Below are 19,512 nucleotides of genomic sequence, written 5' to 3'. Positions count from 1 at the left end.
AAAATGAAAGGGCAGCCTATGGAATGGGAGAAAATACTTGCAAATCAAAACACATAAAGAACTCTTATAACTCAATAGCAAAAAAAAAAAAAAAAAGATAAAAAACTTGGTTTAAAAAATGGGCAAAGGAGTTCCCGTCGTGGTGCAGTGGTGAACGAATCTGACTAGGAACCATGAGGTTGTGGGTTCGGTCCCTGGCCTTCGTCAGTGGGTTAAGGATCCGGCGTTGCCATGAGCTGTGGTGTAGGTTGCAAACGCGGCTCAGATCCCACATTGCTGTGGCTCTGGCGTAGGCTAGTGGCTACAGCTCCGATTCGACCCCTAGCCTGGGAACCTCCATATGCCGTGAGAGCGGCCCAAGAAATGGCAAAAAGCCAAAAAAATAAAAAAATAAATAAATAAGGGCAAAGGGGAGTTCCCGTCACGGCTCAGTGTTTAACAAACCTGACTAGTATCCATGAGGACACGGGTTCGATCCCTGGCCTCACTCAGTGGGGCTAAGGATCCGTCATTGCCGTGGGCTGTGGCGTAGGTCTCAGATTCGGCTCAGATCAGGTGTTGCTGTGGCTATGGCTGTGGCTGTGGTGTAGGTTGGCAACTATAGCTTAGATTCGATCCCTAGCCTGGGCATGTCCACATGTGGCGGGTGCAGCTGTAAAAAGACAAAAAAAAAAAAAAGGGGGCAAAAGAAATGCACGGACACTTTTCTAAAGAAGACACGCCAATGGCCAACAGGTCCACGAAAAGGTGCTTCACCTCACTCATCAAAAGGGAGACGCAAGTGCGTTAATCAAAGCACAATGAGATATCGCCTCCTCCCGTCGGAATGGCTGTCATCAAAAAGACAAGAAGTGCCAAGCGCTGGTGAGGACGCGGAGAGAAGGGGCGCCCTCGAGCACAGCTGCTGGGCGTGTAGGCTGGGACAGGGATGCTGGAAAAGAGTAGGACGGTCCCCCTAGGATGGGAAAGAGAATGGCCAGGGGGTCCAGCCGTCCCACTTCTGGGGATCCATCCCCCCCAAAGAAAGGAAAACAGGATCTCGGTGAGCTCTCCGCACTGCCACGTTCCCGGTGGCGATATTCACAAGAGCTAAGCCATGGAAACAACCTACCAGTCCGTCAATGGATGAATGGATGGGGAAGATGCAGCATACAGGGAGGTTTTTTGTTTGTTTGTTTGTCTGAATGTCTTTTTAGGGCCACACCTGCGGTATTTGGAAGTTCCCAGGCTAGGGGTTGAATTGGACCTACAGCCGCCAGCCTACACCACAGCCACAGCAACCTGCACCTGAGACCCACACCACAGCTCATGGATCCTTAACCCACTGAGCGAGGCCAGGAATCAAACCCATGTCCTCGTGGATACTAGTCGGGTTCGTTACTGCTGAGGCACGATGGGAACTCCACAAGGAGACATTTTCAGCCATGAGAGAGAAAGAAATCTTGGCATTTGTGACAACATGGATGGACCCACGAGAGCATTATGTTAAGTGAACTAAGTCAGAGAAAGACAAATACCACATGGAATCACTTATCTAACAGAGCTGAACTCAGAGAAACAGAGAGCGGTGAACAGAGGCTGGCGTGGGGGTGGGGGAGTGGTTGATCAAAAGGTATAAACTTTGAGTTACAAGAATAATCCGTTCTGGGAGTTCCCTGGTGGCCTGGTGGTTAAAGGACCTGGTGTTGTCACTGCTGTGGCTCGGGTTCGATCCTTGGCCCGGAGACCGCCTGCATGCTGCCAGCATGGCCAAAAAATAAAAAATAAAATAACAAGTGTTCTGGGGCTGGACTGTACAGCATGGTATTTATAGTGAATAAGACCGCATTATATATTTGAGTGTTGCTAAGAGAGTAGATCTTAAAGGTTCTCACCACAAAAAAGAAATGGTAATTTTGTGACAGGATGGAGGTGTTAGCACGCGCTATGGGGTACAGGAGTGGGTCACCTCGACAAGGTGCATGCCTTAGACCTACCCAGGGTTACAGTCTATCTCCAATCAGTCTGGACAAGCTCAAAATAAACGTAAGAAAAAAATAAAAAGCCAGGGCCACAGCATCAGTGTCCCTGTCGTTTTGACCTCAGTGTCTTCGTCTTGCTGGAGGAGGCTGCTTCTTCTACGGGGGTTTACGGGCCTCCTACACAAGTGGGTATTACTGTGTGACATTTAAACATGGATGAACTGCTGTTTTTGGTCAACTGTCACCATGTTCAAAAAGCTCCGCGGAAGGCCCAACAGGGTCTGATGCTGTGCAAGGTCCTAGGTGTCTCCGGAACTGAATGTTCTTTTAATGATGATGCCCCCCCACCAACAGGGATGCTGAGCAGCATGGGGTGAGTCTTGGGAGTTGCAAAGCTCCCGGTGAGAGGGACAGCTCCATCTGGTCAGGGCTTATCCCATGCCTGGCACCGCTCACAGCGACCCCACCCACCCCAGTCATCACAGTTCTTCTTTCCCATATCCCTGAGAGATGGGCAGGAGCACCCCCAGGCTACAGATGTGGAGACTGAGCCCCAGGGGGGGGCAGCCAGGAGCCAGCCAGGATTGGTCCAGCAGCCGGGCCCCACCTGCCATACTGGTTCTAGCAGCAGGCAGCCCCGCTCAGCCCCTCTGTCAGGGAGCCCCTGACACCTCACCCGGAAGAGAGGCTGCGCCCTCACCTCTCCGTGTCCTTGCTGAACTGTCCTTTCCCCACGTCGTTGACGGCACAGAGACGGAACTGATAGGTGCGCGCGGGAACCAAGCCCTTGACCGTCACCGAGGTAGCCTCGGGGTCCACACTGGCCAGGAGCACAGCCCAGGGGGCATCTATGGGCACAGAGGATGGAGGCAGAGGTGGGCACTTTGGGGGGGGTGCTTCTTCCCCCCAATCCCAGCAGGGGTCCAGCCTCATTGGGGCTGGCAGGGTCATGCCTCCCCTGCCTGGTCCAGGAGAGGCTGGTCATGCCATTTTTCTGTGTCCCCTTAGCCCAGCGAGGTTGGAAGGTTCTGGGGAAGGAGTAATGGCTCATGGGAACAGAGATGCATTCATCTTTTCCATCTCTTTTTCTTCCTTTCTCAAATTGATGTGCTCTAGCCAACTGTATTTAAAACACCGTTCCAATTATGCCTGCTAATTCTGGAGTTCACAGCTTGGGGATGAAGGATAAAAAGAAAAAGAAAAACTAGAGTTCCCGTGTGGCTCAGTGGGTTAAGTATCTGGTCGTGTGACCACAGTGGCTCGGGTTGCTGCTGCGGCGCAAGTTTGGTCCCCGGTCCGGGAACTTCTGCATGCCGAGGGTTCGGCAGAAAAAAAAGGAAAAAAAAAAAAAAGAAAAGAAAAAGAATAGCCACTGTCTTGGAGGCTCTTGGAGTGTCAAGTCCTGAGTTCAGCCTCTGTGGATCTCATTCAGTGGTCACACACCTCGAAGAGGCAGATGCTATGGCTCATTTTGAAGATGAGGAAGCTGGAGCTTCCAGAGGGTTCACTCAAAGGCACGGGACTGGGAAGTGGGGGACCTGGAGGCCAGCCCTGGGGCTAAGTCTGTGCTGCCGGCAGTGCCCGCCGCCCTGGCTGCGGTCGTGGGTCAGGGCTGGCGAGGGGCCTTACTGTTCTCTGACACCTCCAGGATGTAGCGGCTCAGTGGGCTGTTGCCGTCGAAGGGCTTCCCCCACGTCAGGTTGATGGCCCGTCTCTCCGCAGTGCTGAGGGTTGCCACGGGGTGCTCAGGGGCGTGAGGCAGCTGCCTGGAGTGGGGAGACGTGGCGGGGCCACCAGTGAGGTCGAGTGTCAGATGCCACCCAGGACTCAGTCTGAGCTTCCATGATACCTGGTGCTCAGCCCCCAAACCTGGAGATGCTGCTCTGGAGCCCACCTGTCCACAGCCACACCCAGACCCCCTGCCCTTGACAGGGGCCTCCCTGAGCTGGGGAAAGGCCTGGAGGATGCTTGTTCTGAGAGGTGGGCGGGGCCGGGTCACACCTGGCCTGGTGGCTTGCCAGACTGAGCCTGCACCTCCTTTGTCCGGGGACCCAGGCAGGCTGCCCTTACCTCACGCGCAGGTGGGCACTGCGAGAGTCGTTGCCTCCCGCTGAGAGCACCCGGCAGGTGTAGGTGCCGATGTCCCCTGACCACGTCTGCGAGATGTGCAGGGAGCCGCTTTTGTCCAGGCGGAGGCGGGGGTTGCCCTCCAAGCTCAGCGTGGTCCCGTCCTTCTCCCAGACATACCTGAGGGTGAGAAGAACCGGTGAGTAAAGAGAGTCAGGGAAGGTGGGGTGGGGGGTGGCTGGATTGGGGGCTGCTCAGCCTGGGGCTGATGTGGAGAGAGGAGCCCCGAAGGCGGGCGGGGGCAAGCCCTGGACCACAGCGGGAGCACCTGCAGCCCGTCACGCCCGCAGGTGGGGTGCTCGGTCCGAGAGCATTAACACATCAAATCATTATCCATTGTTAATACCTGCAGGTCAGGTCCAGGTCAAAGCCTGGTTGCTTCTGGCCAGAAGCCATCGCTGAGCAGCACAAAGAGTGGGCAAAAGGTATTCTCCCAAAGAGGTTAAGAGATTACGGCTGGAAAGAGAATGAACGGTTCTGCGCAGACTACATTTTGGGATTAGTTTTATGAAGGGAATCATTAGATCAATGCGTCGCTGTGACAAATTGACGTTCGTGTCCAAAAAATCACTTTAGCTTTGGTCAGTCAGTACAAAGGGGGACTTGAGAAATTACACATGTGCCCACGCCTGACAATGAGAAATCTCTTCTCTGGATTCGTGCTTCAGCAGATACAGGGATTGCCGTCAACACACAGGGGGAGGGTACCAGCTCCTGCTAGGAAGCTGGGCTACTACCCCCTCAGGGAAGGTCGACCAGGGCAGGGCCGAGATGCTTTGCAAATAACCCATCACTCACTCAAGGAGGGGACAGGGCGGTGGCACTAAGCCACATGGTCCTAGAATTCCCTGGATTTAGGGAGTGGTAGGACAGCTAGGGGGAATGATTCTATATTATTTTTTTTAAATTGTGTTTCCTTAGTCAACTGCACCCATGGCATATGGAAGTCCCAGGCCAGGGATTGAATCTGAGCTGGAGTTGCAACCTACACTGTGCCGGGCTGGGGATCGAACCTGCAATGCCACAGAGATAAGCCAGATCATTAACTCACTGAGCCACATCGGGAACTCCGATTCTGTATTACTTTTAACCTAAGTTAAAAAAAAATCAGAAAAGCGGCAAGTACAGATAAGAAAAGAGTAAAGGAAAAAGGGGAGGCCAACTCAAAAGTTCTCCCCTGGGGGGTAACCATGACTAACGCTTGAGGGCATACCTTCCAGATTCTTCCATCGTGTCCCCCTGGACAGTTACCATAGTACCACGGTGTTCTGGGGTCAGATTCTTGGGCTGAATGTCGCCCTGGCTACTTACCAGTGCAGTCCCCGGGGATGTTTATTTAACCTATGCCTCAGTTTCCTCATCTGTCACATAGGAGAAGTAATACCACCCACCTCCCAGGATTGCTACAAGGACGGTGTGAGAAAATATAAAATATTTGGAGTAGCGCCTGGAACTCGGTACGTGATTGATAGAACTTAGCCATCGTTATATATTTTTACTGATACAGCACATTTTTTCATATAAATAATACCTAGCTACCTACCCATCCATCCAGATTTTAAAGCTGCTTTTTTTCACCCAAGAAAATATCATAAATTCCTTTTAATGTGGCATTTCCTCACCATGGTTCACGCTGGCCACAGAGCACTTCATATAATGATTCCTCTGTAACGGCCCCTATAACTCTGGATGTCCAATTTAGCTGCTTGCTCTCTGATACGATAGTTAATGCTGTGATGAACATCCTTGTGGCAAGATCCCCGCCACGTTCTAAATCATTTCCTCAAGGATAAATTCTTGGCGGTAAATTGCCGAGTTAAATGTTAAGGTTTTTTTATACATATTTACAAATAGCCAAAAGTAATCACGGTCGATTCATCTCTTTAGCTAGGAAAAAAAAAATCAGCCTGGCTGACATGGATAGGATGGGTAGAACTTTACTTACAAGCAAATCTAGGTGCAGAGAATAATTCCTGCTTAAGAAACGATTTATAACAAGCAGACACCCTTTGTCCCAGGGTACGGTACTTTTGGAAGCCTCTAGCACCCCCTGTGAAATATTTGTGCCAAAACAACTGAACTCAGGTCTCATCAGCAGTTGCTGTAATTAGATATACAACGGGAATAAGTGAACCACGCCATGAAAAAGCAGCTAGTCAAATTCAGACGTGGGCTATTCTATAGCAGGGATATTCTGCAAACTATGGCCCACAGCTTGTTTGTATAAATAAAGTTTTATCGGCATACAAACACACACACATGTGTTTACATATGACTTATGACTGCTTTTGCAGCACAGACACAGACTCAAGCAGCTGTGACAAAGACTCTATGCCTTCAAAGCCTAGAATATTCACTCTCTGCCCTTTACAGAAAAAAGGTGCCCACCTCTGTCCCACAGAACCTGGTTTCTCCAACCAAATAGGCGCACAAGAACAAGCCAAAAATAAAAACAAAAGTAAAGACAAAAGTAAAAAGAAAGGGAGAGGGTGCCACGTAGACTAAAGGAGACGCAGGAACCAAACACAACGTGTAGACCTTGTTTGGACCCTGAGTTAAACTAACCCAGTGTGAAAAAGACACTTTTGAGACCATGAGGCCATAGGAATACAGGCTGGAATTAGAAGAAATCAAACAATTGTTCTTTGCGTTAGGCGTGTGACAGGGGACATGGCTGTTACGTTTAAAGAAAAGTCCTTTGCAGGAAGAAAGGCACACTGACATATCTAAGGGTGACATTACATGTTTGAGATGTGCTTTTAAACTGCTGCAGTTAAAAAAATAGCACAGAGTGACAGGCACGAAACAAGATGGCTGAAATGCTGCTAATGGTCGGGGCTGAGAGGTGGGTGCTGGCGGATTTGAAGACACAATTCTCTTACTTGGGGTATGTTTTAAAATTTCCATGAATAGAATGTTACACACAAAAGAAACAATCCATCAGTCCATTAAACTTACGTTAAAAAGATCCCCCAAACAACCTGTAATGATATAGCTGGCTATTAAACCATTTTGATGAGTGGTTTTCAGGCATCCTTTCAGCTTTAAATAACAGTCAACAGTCCTCAGAAAATCAAAGATGTGCAAAAATATTTAATTATAAGGATATGCAGAATGATTTTTTTTCATGGCCACATTCCCAGCATATGGAAGTTCCCGAGCCAGGGGTTGAATCCAAGCTGAGGCTGTGACCCACGCCACAGCTATGGCAATGCCAGATCCTTTCACCCACGGTTCCCCGGGCAGGGTCTGAACCTGCAACTCGGCAGCGACCCAAGCTGCTGCAGTCAGATCCTTAGCCCACTGTGCCACAGTGGGAACTCCAAGAGGCGTCCATTTTAGTCTGATTTGGTCAGACTGTCTCTAGCTTGTCTGCTTAGGGAATTCCTGGCATGTTTCCTGCAGCTGGAAAAGGGTTTTCAATCCTACGTGCACGTAAGAACCACCCGGGGAGGTCTAAAAAATACTTAAGACAGCTCCCCAGCCCAAGACTCATCTCCGGAAGGTGGAGGGGGGCAGGGAGGCGCCCCTCCTCCCAGCCGATGGAAGACAGGCAAGGGTGGGGGATGGGGAGTGGCCTTGGCCACAGATTTTGCCAACTTGGGGGGGCGGTTGAAGGATCAGTTCTGTCCTCTTCCCCTTCTAAAAAACATTGCTGGAGTTCCCGTTGGGGCTCAGTGGGTTAAGAACCTGATATAGTATCTGCAAGGATGTGGGTTTGATCCCTGGCCTCGATCAGTGGGTTAAGGATCTGGTGTCGCCACGAGCTGTGGTGTAAGTCACAGATGTGGCTCAGATCTGTTGTTGCCATGCCTGTGGCAGCTGCAGCTCCGATTCGACTCCTAGCTCAGGAGCTTCCACATGCTGCCAGTGTGGCTGTTAAAAAAAGAAAAAAAGGATTGTCCCAGATGGAGAGTTCCACTTGAAGACGAGGACCCCCCCTCAGTAAACGGGAACAGTGATTTCCTACCTGCAGTTTATTGGGGCCCCTGGAACGTGGGCCTGAAGATAGATGGCAAGAGGTCCCTGAATCTTCATTCACAAGATTTGTCCAGAAAATGAACAAAATGTGCAAACATTTCCCAAGCATTAGTAGATAATATTTCAATAAATAAAATGCCAATTTAGTGTAAAGTTATACTGAGTGCATATAGCTTTTTGTCGCAATAAATATTTTCCATTAACGGATGCTAAAATTATAGCAACTATGTACAGGTCTAAGACCTACAGCAGTATTCTCTGGGGAGACTGTGTGGGTTCCGTGGAAGACATTTGTATAATTGGCATATTAATGTTTTTAACGCAAATGCAATAAACCCTGGAATAAACATCCTGGATTATCTGTTGACCATGTTCTAACTACATCTACGTGATTTCAGGGCTCATGTCTACATTTGCGCTGGCACCACACGATAATCATCCTAAAAGGCCAATGTTTAATGCTTAAAGAAGTGCTTCTGGAACTGGGGTCTGTGATGGGCCCTCTGACAAGGGCTGTTGGTCTAAAAGTCTAGTAGCCTCGCAGCCAAAGGTGGCTTCCCGGGTCCCATATGGTGGGGCCACACAGGATGTCATATACCTAGCAGCCACCAGGTGGCACCCCAGGACGCAGCTGCCTCCAGAGCAGAAGGGCCATTACTCCAAGTGGCATCAATGCCCGGCCCTGTCAGCCTCCATGCCAGTTGCTCCGGCAGTGATACTGCTCACAAAACAGCGAAGCAACGTGGAGGGAATATTTATTTCGAAGGAAGCAGTTGGGTTTTCCCCTCAGCATCCCGGAGCTCAAGAGAGAGCCCGAGAGGACAATTTTCTCCTGGTTTTAGTTCCAGAAGCCTTCCCCAAGGTTGGCCCCGGACGTGTCTTCGTCCCAAGCCTGGGAGGGATCCCAGCTTTCGTGCCTTTCTTGGCTGCTTCTGTGCCCCCCAGCTTCTCCAGTGGCTTCCACAGGGGACCTGGTTCCCTCCAGGCCAAGCGGCTTGCTGAGGGCTCCCATGGGGGCAGGGTGGCCCCAATTTGGGCCCTTGCCCCTCACATGTGTCTCTCTGAGGGAAAGCTTGGGGCCCTCGCCTGCCCTGGCCCTGTCATTACCCAGAGCCCTCTGCTGTCCACTCCATGGGCAGAGGGTGTAAGGCCTGGGGGCAGTGCTAACAGTGGGTTCGCCAGCAACCTGGAGCCTCCACGGCTCCTCAAAGAGATGCCTCTTTCCCTTCCCCTCTCCCACCCCATCCCTCTTTCCTCTGTCTCCCCACGTCCCATCCCCTCCCCATGCCACCCTCCCAATTCAGCTCATGCTGGCTCAGCCCCCAGGCACTTACTTAGCGACCCCCGCCTCTTGGCCCTGCACCTGCTCCATAAATTGTTGTTCCCTGACCCCACTGGAGACACTTACCTCCTTGGTATGGACACTCGCCCGGTAGCCTGCTACCCCTAAAGCTGCCCCTCCCTTTCCGCCTCCACGGGGTCGCAGCAGAGGAAGTACCTGGTGGTCACGCGGGGGTCGTGGGTCACTCCGCACACCATGGAGGCCTGGGTACCCTTGATGACACTCTGGTCCTGGGGAGGCTTGGTGATGCGGGTCCGGGCTGAAAGACAGCAGAGAGACAGCGTGGTGGGAAGGGGTGTGGGTTCCAGAGAGACGGGTGAGATGCAGGCGTGGGGGAGGGGGTCTTCAGGTGAACTGGGGCCGCATGGTGGACTGGTCATCCACTGCGGATGTCCCAGCATGTTAAGAACAACGAGCTTCCCTGCTACGTGAATTTTTTTTTTTTTTTTGCTTTTTAGGGTCACACCTGCGGCATATGGAAGTTCCCAGTCAAGGGGGCCAATTGCAACGACAACTGCCAGCCCACACCCCAGCCACCGAAACTCAAGATCAAGCCTTGTCTGTGACCTACACCACGGCTCACGGCAAAGCCAGATCCCAACCCACTGATCAAGGACAGGGATCGAACCCACATCCTCATGGATACCAGTAGGGTTTGTTTCTGCTGCGCCACGACAGGAACTCCTGTTATGTGAATTCTTAGAAGCTATGTTCAGAGTGGGGAGCAGGGGTGTTCTTTTTTTCCCCCTTCTTTTTAAGGCCGCACCTGCCACATGTGGAAGTTCCCAGGCTAGGGGTCGAATCTGAGCTGCAGCTGTCGGCCTATGCCACAGCCACAGCAACGCAGGATCCGAGCTGCATCTGTGACCTCTGCTGCAGCCAGTGGCAACATCAGATCTTAAAGCCCATAGTGGGGGTTCTTTTAATTTTGCTCCCGCAAACCCACAAGAGGGATAAAGAAACGGAAATCTAAGGATGGTCGGGGATGTTTTTCCAGCACATCAGTGGTCCAGCCAGAGTGAAAGAGATCAGCTGATCCCAGGTCTAGTGCCTCATCCACCAGGACCCCCACTGAGCCTAGACCGGGGCCCCACCCCCACGTGTGGTACCAGGTCCCACGTAGTACATACAATCTGAGGGCGGGAAGGGCTCTGAGAGGTTACCTCCGCCTCCAGCAGGGGTCAGCCAACCACAGGCCATGGTGGGGCGGCGGTCAGTCCCGTTGGTGGCCTGTTGGGGTAAATTCTCTCCCTATTGGAACACAGCCATGCCTGCTGGATTAAGCACCATCTACGGCTGCTTTTCTGGATGAAACGGATGAGCTGGTTGAGCTGTGACAGAGACTGTCTGGCCACACAGCCTTAAAATATTTACTATCTGGTCCTTTACAGAAAAAGTTTGCTCATTTCTGCCCTAAAGTCTACGCCCATCAGGTATCTTCTCTCAGCTCGGCCAAGCACGGCAAGGGCCTGGCTCAGTGGGACCCCTGCTCCCGGTTTTCCACATTAACCCGTCCAGCTTCTTCTTGGACGAAGCGCAGGTGGGACAGATGTGGAGTTGCCGGCGGCGTGAGGCGCCGCTCACACTCACCCACGGGCGCGTGTCAAGAGCTCCCGCTCCTCCTGCACACTCACCCCACACGACCAGGTCCGCCGAGGCTTCGTCGACCCCCCGAGAGTTGGTGGCCAAGCAGGTGTAGGTGCCGGCGTCGGAGATGTGCGTGGGGCTGATGAGCAGGCTGCCGGATTCCAGGAGCGTGAAGCGAGGCAGCTGGACAGAGCCGCTGGCCAGGATGCGCTCCCCTGGGGCGACAGTGGGGGGTTCAGGCAGCGCCCCCCCCACCGCCCCCCCGCCGGCCCTCTGACACGGCTGGTGCCCAGACCGCAGCCCTCGCCTCCCGGCCCTTCTGGGAGGGTTCTGGCAGACTCCCAGCTTTAGAAAGGCTGGAAGGGCTGGGGGGCGGTGGTGGTGGCAGGGCTAAGGACCAGAATGCTTTCTGACTTGGTGACAGACACAGGGCACGGGGTCACAGAGCGGGCTGCCCAGAGCCCGAGTCTCCTGATGTCTCTGCACCCATCACGCTGTCTGCCCTTCACCAGAGAAGCCGGCGCTGCCTCCCGACGCCGCCGGGAAGAGCCCTTGGAGGCAGCCAGCACCTGGGCTGGCGGGGAGGGGACAGACAGCTCTGACAAGGTGGTGACAGGAGTCCCGCGGAAGGATGCTTCTGGAGGGTCACCTTCAGGGGAGTGGAGCGAGGCGATGGGCGGAGGGATGTGGTGGGCGGGGCCAGCAAGGAGTCGGGGGCGGGGCAGAGAGAGGCGCATGGGGTGCGGGCTGCCCTGGTCTGGACAGACCTCCCTCTGCCGTGGGACCTAGGGAGGCCTGGTCCCTGGAAGAGCGAGGGAGAGGGACAGGAGGAGACATGGAAAGAGGAGGAAAGAGAGAGACGGGGAGAGGATGTGCCTTGTGCAAGAGCGAGTCTGGGAGTGTGGGATTTTTGCGGATGCAACTGTTTTAAAGAAAACCCCACCTGCCTGTACAGGGGGGGACTCTCTATGCACAAGCCTGTGGCTGAGCGGGTCTGTCTGCCCACGGGTGTGGGCACAGTGAGCGTGTTAGGTGGGTGTGTTTACTTCCGGGCCCGAGTACGTGCCTGGGTGTGCCCCCATTCACTCCACAAATAGAGGTGGGGCATCTACTGTGGATGAGACTCCGTTCTAATCCCTGGGGAGACAGCAGGGGACAAAACCCAAAGCCCTGACCTCGTGGGCGGGGGCAGGCAATGAGCAAGATGAACACAACATGGTCTGTATGTCCGCAGGTGGGGAAGCAAAACGGGGAGGGGTCTTGGGGGAGGGCCTGGGTGAAACCTTTGGAGGAGGTTCATATGAGTAGAGACTTGGGGGTGTGAGGGAGTGACCCTGTGTACCTGCCTGTGTGTGTCCTGGTGTGTGTGTGTCCACGGGGAGGGCTGTGAAGGTGTGAACAATGCAGAGGTGTGGAGGAGGCACGGGGTGGGCGGACCTAGGTAGACGGCTTGGGCTTTGCTGGCTCAGGTGTCTGGAGCTGCCTGGGGAGGAGGGGGGCCTCCTGCCTGCATTAACAACCACCCGGGGGACAGTACATCACACAGCTGCCATTCGTTGGGCTTCCCTACTTCCCAAGCACAGGGAAGGCTGTTCATACTCTCATCGAGACTTCATGCCACCCCCAGGTATGTGTATTACTGCCCCCAGTTTACGGATGGGAACTTTGAGGCTCAGAGTGAATCAGTAACTCACCCAAGGTCCCAGGTCTCACAAGAGGTAGAGCTGAGCCTTGAGCCCAACGAGGTGGCCTGTGGTACACCCCGTGGTACACAAGAGGCGCTCTTGGGTTGTGCAGTGCACAACCTTCCCAACTGTACATGGGAAACCCCACCTGGCTAGCTCCAGAGCTGAGCCCTGAGGACTGCGCTAGTCTGCCACATCGTCACACCCTCAAAGCAGATCAGTCTCATGTACCTTTCTGCCAAGTGATGGCCGGCCGGGGAGCCCCCGAAGTCTCACAAGCCAGCACCACCGACATGCCATCAATCACCGTGCTGTCCAGGGGGCCTCTGGTGATGTTGGGGGCGATGCCTGCAAATGGAGAGAGTGGGGCCTCTTAGCCACACCCCCAGTCCTCGTCCTGCCCTGCCACTCCCGCTGGTGCGGGCCCCCTGCAGGGAAGGACGCAAGTGTCCCGACAGACCTCCAGCATCGGGAAGATGCCTTGAAGGCCCACAAAGGCCCCCCTCACGACCCGCCCCGGGAAAGGACCCAGGTGACACCAGTCCCTGTCCTGCTTTGACCCTCGAGCATCCTTTTGGGGGAAACTGACGACCCCGAGGGTAACTCATACCCCCAGTGACAAGGGAAATGGGAGTCACCCTTCATTAAACCTGAGCTCGAGGCTCTGGTTTATAAAAAACTACTGGCTTTGGAAACAGCGGGCATAACCAGCCAGAGCCCCCTGGGACCCACGTCTCTGCATCATACACCATCCTGCTCTCGGGAGCCCCTGGCTTGGAGGAAAGCCGCGTCCTGGGCGGGAGGGACCGGCGCAGGACGGCAGAGGGCAACTCACTGGTGACGGCCAGGTAGGTGGAGGTCTGCACCTCGCCGGCCGCGTTGCGGGCGAAGCACTGGAACATGCCCGTGTCGTCGGGCACCAGCCCGCTGATCTGCAGGCCCCCGTCGCCCCGCTGCCGGAAGCGGCTCAGCCTCTCCACCTCCACAACGGCCGCATCCTTGTACCAGGTGATGGAGGGTGGCGGCACACCTGGGGGAGACGAGTGCCCAGGGTCAGCCGCCCCCGAGGGATGCTCAGGTGGAGGCTGGCGCTGCAAGTTCTCAAGGGGGGGTGACCCCAGTGTGTCTTGCTTTCTAGAACCTTCTCAGAGATGCCATTATTGGTCTTGGGGGTGGTGGTGGATGATGATCTTAGAGTTAACCATTCTCAAATTCTTATTTCGTAGGCATTCCAAGAAAAATTTAAAAGGTCCTGGGGTTAGTTTAACTTGGAAATGCTGCGTTGGACCAACTATACTTTTTTCTGCTGTATTTGGCAGAATCTTTTGTGTGCTCTGGGAACCTCCAGCAGGGTCCCTAACCCATGTGACTACTGAGCCTCGTTCCAGGGACGTGCATATGGGAAGAGCGTTCCTTCGGGTGCGCCTAGAAGCCCCTCCCCCAGGTCTGCACAGGGAGGTGAAAGGGGGCACCCCTTCGCCCCCAGCCTGGCCCAAGCTTCATCCCTAGCCCATAGGTAACCCCAGCCCTCCAACCTCTCACTCTGCCTCTCTGCTCAAATGTGACTTCTACAGAAAAGCCCCCCAAAGCCCATTTGAAAGGCCACCCTGTGGCTCCAAGCCCCCTCAGCCTGCTCGTTTTCCCCTCCCTGTGGTTTCCAACCCCGACAGCCTGTGATACCGAGTTTCATCCGGCCCAGGCTGCACAGCCTCTCACACCGTGACGTCTCTGAGATCAGGACGCGTCTCCACTCGACAGCATGTCACAATTGAACTGGCAGCCTTTTGTCTTTCTTAGCGGCACATAAAGTAATGGGGCGCCTTACAAGCCACGGCGTTTCAGAGGAAATGAAACGAGGTCTCTGCATTTGTTTCTTGGTTTGTCTGCCTCCCTCCAGAGACCGTAAGTTTTGTAACTGCAGGGGTTTGGCTGTTCGGTTCATTCTGGATCCTTCCTGCCCCAAGAACAGTATCAGCACATGGTAAGCCCCCCAAAACGTTTGTTCCATAAATGAATGGATCTCTGTCTTTCCTTTGGATGGTCTCGGAACGGAAGTCGTAATTCGCCCTCCACTGGACCCCCCACCTGGGCTACGTTCTCCTCTCTGTTCAGCATCAGACCATCTCCTGTCACACACAGTCTCCCTCATCACCCCATCATCCCAGAGTTCACCCTGGTTTCGGATGCCTTTTACTCGGTCGAACTTGAGTAAGGGTGGGGATGGGAAAAGTAGAGTCTGCAGGAACGCCGATAAGGGGTTAAGTGGATACGAAAATGGCCCCGAAGCCAGGCAGAGACGCACCCAAGCTCTAGCAGTTCTGACAATGTGGCATTGTCTCCAGTGCTCAAATGATGGGTAATTTGGGTTTGTCACCTATCCTGAAAATTACGGTAATTTGGATTCATTTGTAACCTTCAAGTTATGGTAACATGGGATTGATTTCCAGCCCCGAGATTACGGTAATTTGGCTTGTTTGTTTCCTGGCGTGTCTGCTTACAGCCAGACTGACTCTCTGCTCAGCGATGATGCCCCGAGAAGGAGGTGGAATTTAGGAAAGTCGGTGTCAGGGACAGAAGAGGCTGAAGGTCTGGGGGTCCTTGTCTCCAATGAGTTACCTTTGGCCCGGCAGGGAACGTCCACCACTTTCTCCATCTCCGCTGTTATGTGTCTCTCTGGCTCCTTAACAAACTGAGGCGGCTCTGCAGGAGGAAAGACCCAGGGAGGGTATCAGAGCCATGCTCCTGTTGATATAGCCACGGTTTGGGTCATCCTGAAGTAGGCTCCAGCCGTGCTGTCCCTCCCCCTCAGGGGAACCCCAGCACTGCCCCCTGCCCCATCTCACCCAGGACAGACAGGTAAGCTCCGCGGACAACAGACGGGACACTGCTGCTGCGCAGGACAGCCTCACACTCGTAGTAACCCGCGTCGCTGCCCGTGGGGTTGGGGATGGTGAGCCGACGGTTGTAGTCACTGATGCCGCCAGACAGCAGTGCCCCATCCTTCTTCCAAACGATGTGCAGCTTGATCAGAGGCCTGGGGAGGGGATGGGGGGGAGGGCGGGCGCTCAGCCGCAGAGGCTTTCAGAGGCCCAAGAGGCAGGGTGGGGCGTGGTAAGGAGAGCAAGCCTGGAGGGCAGGGGGAGGGTGGTCAGATGCCTGGGTTTGGCCACGCCCCTGACACTTTCAGGGAGCAGAGCCTTTGGGGGAGACTTTCAGTGCCCTGGGCTCAGTTCCCCCATCTGTAAAATGGTTACGACTGTGCCCACCCAGGCCTTGTGGGGAGGGTGGGGGCATTGGTGCAGGACCCGGTCCTGGGGATAACTCATGCTTGAGGCTCTGGAAAGCAGGCAGGGGCCTTCCCCATGCATCTCTTTTTCTTCTGCTCTCCTCCATGTGCCAAGCGCCATCTGACCGAGATCAGTGGGTAGGAAGGTGTGACAGGTAAGGGAGAGAACCCCCAAAGTTTGGAGAGGGGGAAATTAAGGCAGGCAGGTGGACATACTGCCCCCTCCCCAACTCTGGGAGAGGGGTGGGGGTGGGATTGGTCTTCTGTCCCTCATCACTGACCCCCGGCACCCCAAGGACCCCTGAGCTTGGGTTTGCCCGGCTCTCCAGTTTGGCACCTGATGGGTCCCTGAGGGCGGATCTGTCAAGGTGGGGTCTTGACAGTTTCCTGGGGGCTCAGAGAGGTCCCACAAAAGAGGGGTCCAGGAGTTCCCACTGTGGGCAGTAGTTTAAGAATCCAACTGCAGTGGATCGGGTTGCTGCGGAGGTATGGGTTCAACCCCTGGCCCGGCACAGAGGGTTAAAGGATCCAGTATTGCCACAGCTGCAGTGTAGATCACCACTGAGGCTTGGATTCAATCCCTGGTCTGAGAACTTACTTATGCTGTGGGTGCAGCCATGAAAAAAACAAAAGGAGTCTGGGAACTTCCATACGCCATGGGTATGGCCATGAAAAAAAGCAAAAAGCAAAAGGGGTTCCGTGGCCCAAGGGAGTGGTGTGAAGGGCATCAGGCAGGTTCTCTGTGCCCTACGTGCTCTGTTGCAACCTGGAGGCCTTTCCTGTGCTCGTGAGAAACTCAGGTTCCGAGCAGCATGCTTTTAGAGACGCCGCTACGCTACGGGGACACGCTCTCTAGGAATTGTCAGTGGGAGGTGACCTCGGGGCTCTTGGGCTAACTTCCCACCCAAGCACATCAGATCCTCTTTCTGGAGCACCTTGGAGGTCTCAGGTCAGGCTGGTTCCAGCACTCTACCTATAGGCCATACTGCCGAGGCAGGTGCTGAATCATTCTGGTTTTACAGCCCAGGACACTGAGGCCCAGAGTGAGCACAGGCCTTGGGGGAGGTGGCCTGTTGCACTGCAAATGCCATCAGCCAGCTGGGTGACCTTGGGTAAGTTGCTTGCCCTCTCTGGGCTTCAGGGTAGTGACACCTAGGCGGGGTAGTTGTTGGGAGAAGGGAGGTTTTACGGGAGGGCACTGGCATGGTGCCCACACACGATGAGGTGCAGTAATTGTTTCTTGAGTAAGGGAAGTGAGTGTCGTACATGGCTAAGAAGGGGCTGCAGGAGTTCCCGTCGTGGCGCAGTGGTTAATGAATCCGACTAGGAACCATGAGGTTGCGGGTTCAATCCCTGGCCTCGGTCAGTGGGTTAAGGATCCGGCATTGCCGTGAGCTGTGGTGTCGGTTGCAGATGCGGCTTGGATCCCACATCGCTGTGGTTGTGGTATAGGCCGGCGGCTATAGCTCCGATTCGACCCCTAGCCTGGGAACCTCCATATGCCATGGAAGTGGCCCTAGAAAAGGCAAAAAGACAAAAAAAAAAAAAAAAGAGAAGGGGCTGCAATTGCCCTTGACCCCAGGTCTGCCCTCCTGCCAAGTCCATCACGTGACCTGTCTCCCAGGGCAGTTTCCCTCTTGCCCGTACTTGCATGCAGGGAGGGCAGGGCTGGCCGAGGCCAGACGCCCATCTCTAGGCTGCTCAGCATGTTGGAAGGGAGCGGATCCCCAGCCTGCCCCAAATATCCCGGGCTGGAATCTCTGCCCCGTAACTCCCACTTGAGGCTCAGTCTCTCCTCTTGGGCCGCAGAGAACGAACAGGCCTGGCCGCAGGGGACAGCCTCTGACAGCTCGTCTTCCCTCCTCCAGGCGCAATACCTCATCGGCTCTCATGGGTCCTCATGGGCCACTTGGGGACTTTTCTGAATTTCGACCGGTCTTCCGGCGCCCACAGTTCAGGAGCCCCTGCTGGAGTAAAGTGGGGGTGGGGTGGGATACCCACCTGGCATTGGCCACACACTCCATGGTCACCTCCGAGGTCCCGGCCACCACGCTGGTGTTCTTGGGAGGAATGATGATGGTTGGAGCAATGGGGTCTGCAGGGCCCCCAACATCTGGGGAGAGGGCAGGTGTTAGCTGGGAACAGAGGCCGGAAATCCCATCTGTGTCCGGCCCGTACTTGGGGGGCTGCCCCAGGAGACCTCTGACCTTATGTGGGGGGGCAGGTGGCCATGGGGCAGCCACCCAAGTAGCCCCAGAGCTGAACCTCAGACACTGATCCCAGGAACCCTCCCACCCCTCCTCCTCCACAGTGTCCCTGGGGAGCCCACTGGAGACCTCCGAGGCCTCCCCACTCCTCCTTGTAATGCAGCCACGCCCTCCTCCTCATGCCTCTGTCCTGGTATTTTGCCTCCCAGATCCTTCTCTCCACCTGCTTTCATCTTGCTGGCTTTCTTCTTCATTTGCCACCTCTTCCAGCCGAATGCAAACTCCCTGTACTGGCTTGAATTCTGTCCCCCGAGTTCATGTCCATGGCAGTTGTGAATGTCACCTTATTTGGAAGTTGGGTCTTTGCAAGTGTAATCACGTTCAGCTGAGGCCCTTATGAGGTGTCTTTATAAGACGGGGGAATCTTCAGAGAGAGTCACACGGGGGAGAAGGGCCAGGTGAAGGTGGAAGCAGAGACTGCGGTGATGATTTACAAGCCAAGAACACCAAGAACTGCCAGCAACCCCGGAGGCTTGGAGAAGCAGGAAAGACCCTCCCCAGAGAAAACTCGGGCCTGCTGACACTGGGGGTTCAGACTTCCAGCCTCCTGAGCTGAGAGAATAAACTTCTGTTGCAATAGGCCACCCAGCCTGTGGTCCTTTGTGAAGGCAGCCTTAGGAATAAATACGGTTCTGGTTCCGGTTCTGAGGCAGGAACCTCATTTGTCTTTGCTTTGGACTGAATGCCTTTTTTGTCTGTTGAAGCCCTAACCCCTGCCGTGAACTTGGGATGGGGTCTTCGAGAGGTAATGGGTTAAATGAGGTCATAAGGGTGGGGCCCTAATCCAACTGGGTTAGTGCCCTGAGAAGATGAGGAAGAGACCCCACCCCACTGCTCTGCTCTCTCTCTCTCGGCCACGTGAGGCCATAACCAGAAGGCGACCATCTGCAGACCAGGAAGAAGGCCTTCAGCCAAAACCCACCGCGTTGGTACCTTGATCTTGGACCCCCAGAACCGTGAGAAGTAAATGCCTGCCTTTAAGCCCTACAGTCTGTAGTGTTCTGTCACAGCAGCCCGAGCGAAGCCAGTTCTGCTCACTGCCACTTCCCGAACCATGTCACACGGCACAGAGTAGGTGCTCAAATATATTAGGGGAATGAAGGGTGGGATTAAAGCTGTTATTGTTTAACTTCCAGGGTCAGCAGTTAGAAGGAAAGAGAACTTAGCACGAGTGGGTTTTATAAAGCAAAACAATACCCTCAACCAGCGTTTCCTTTTTCATTTTTTGAGTCCTTTAAGAAGTGGCCAGGTTCTTATCTTTGTGGGTCAGTGCAGA

General features: G+C 54.4%; 1 protein-coding gene across 2 annotated transcripts in view; it reads right to left on the bottom strand.

Moving 5' to 3' along the window:
• SDK2 (sidekick cell adhesion molecule 2) overlaps positions 1–19,512 on the bottom strand; it is a 287,007-nt gene that overhangs the window by 75,237 nt on the left and 192,258 nt on the right. For both annotated transcript variants that reach the window (XM_047756656.1, XM_047756657.1), the window contains exons 6-15: positions 17,971–18,082; positions 15,527–15,717; positions 15,300–15,383; positions 13,519–13,713; positions 12,915–13,031; positions 11,046–11,213; positions 9,568–9,670; positions 4,032–4,208; positions 3,591–3,727; positions 2,662–2,809 (exon numbers count right to left, since the gene is read on the bottom strand). In XM_047756656.1, coding sequence (XP_047612612.1) covers positions 2,662–2,809; positions 3,591–3,727; positions 4,032–4,208; positions 9,568–9,670; positions 11,046–11,213; positions 12,915–13,031; positions 13,519–13,713; positions 15,300–15,383; positions 15,527–15,717; positions 17,971–18,082 — 1,432 coding nt within the window. The remainder of the gene's footprint in view (positions 1–2,661; positions 2,810–3,590; positions 3,728–4,031; positions 4,209–9,567; positions 9,671–11,045; positions 11,214–12,914; positions 13,032–13,518; positions 13,714–15,299; positions 15,384–15,526; positions 15,718–17,970; positions 18,083–19,512) is intronic.

This window comes from Phacochoerus africanus, chromosome 14 (genome assembly GCF_016906955.1).
Source record: "Phacochoerus africanus isolate WHEZ1 chromosome 14, ROS_Pafr_v1, whole genome shotgun sequence".
Taxonomy (NCBI): Eukaryota; Metazoa; Chordata; class Mammalia; order Artiodactyla; family Suidae; genus Phacochoerus; species Phacochoerus africanus.
This window is presented reverse-complemented; position numbering and strand designations above follow the sequence as displayed.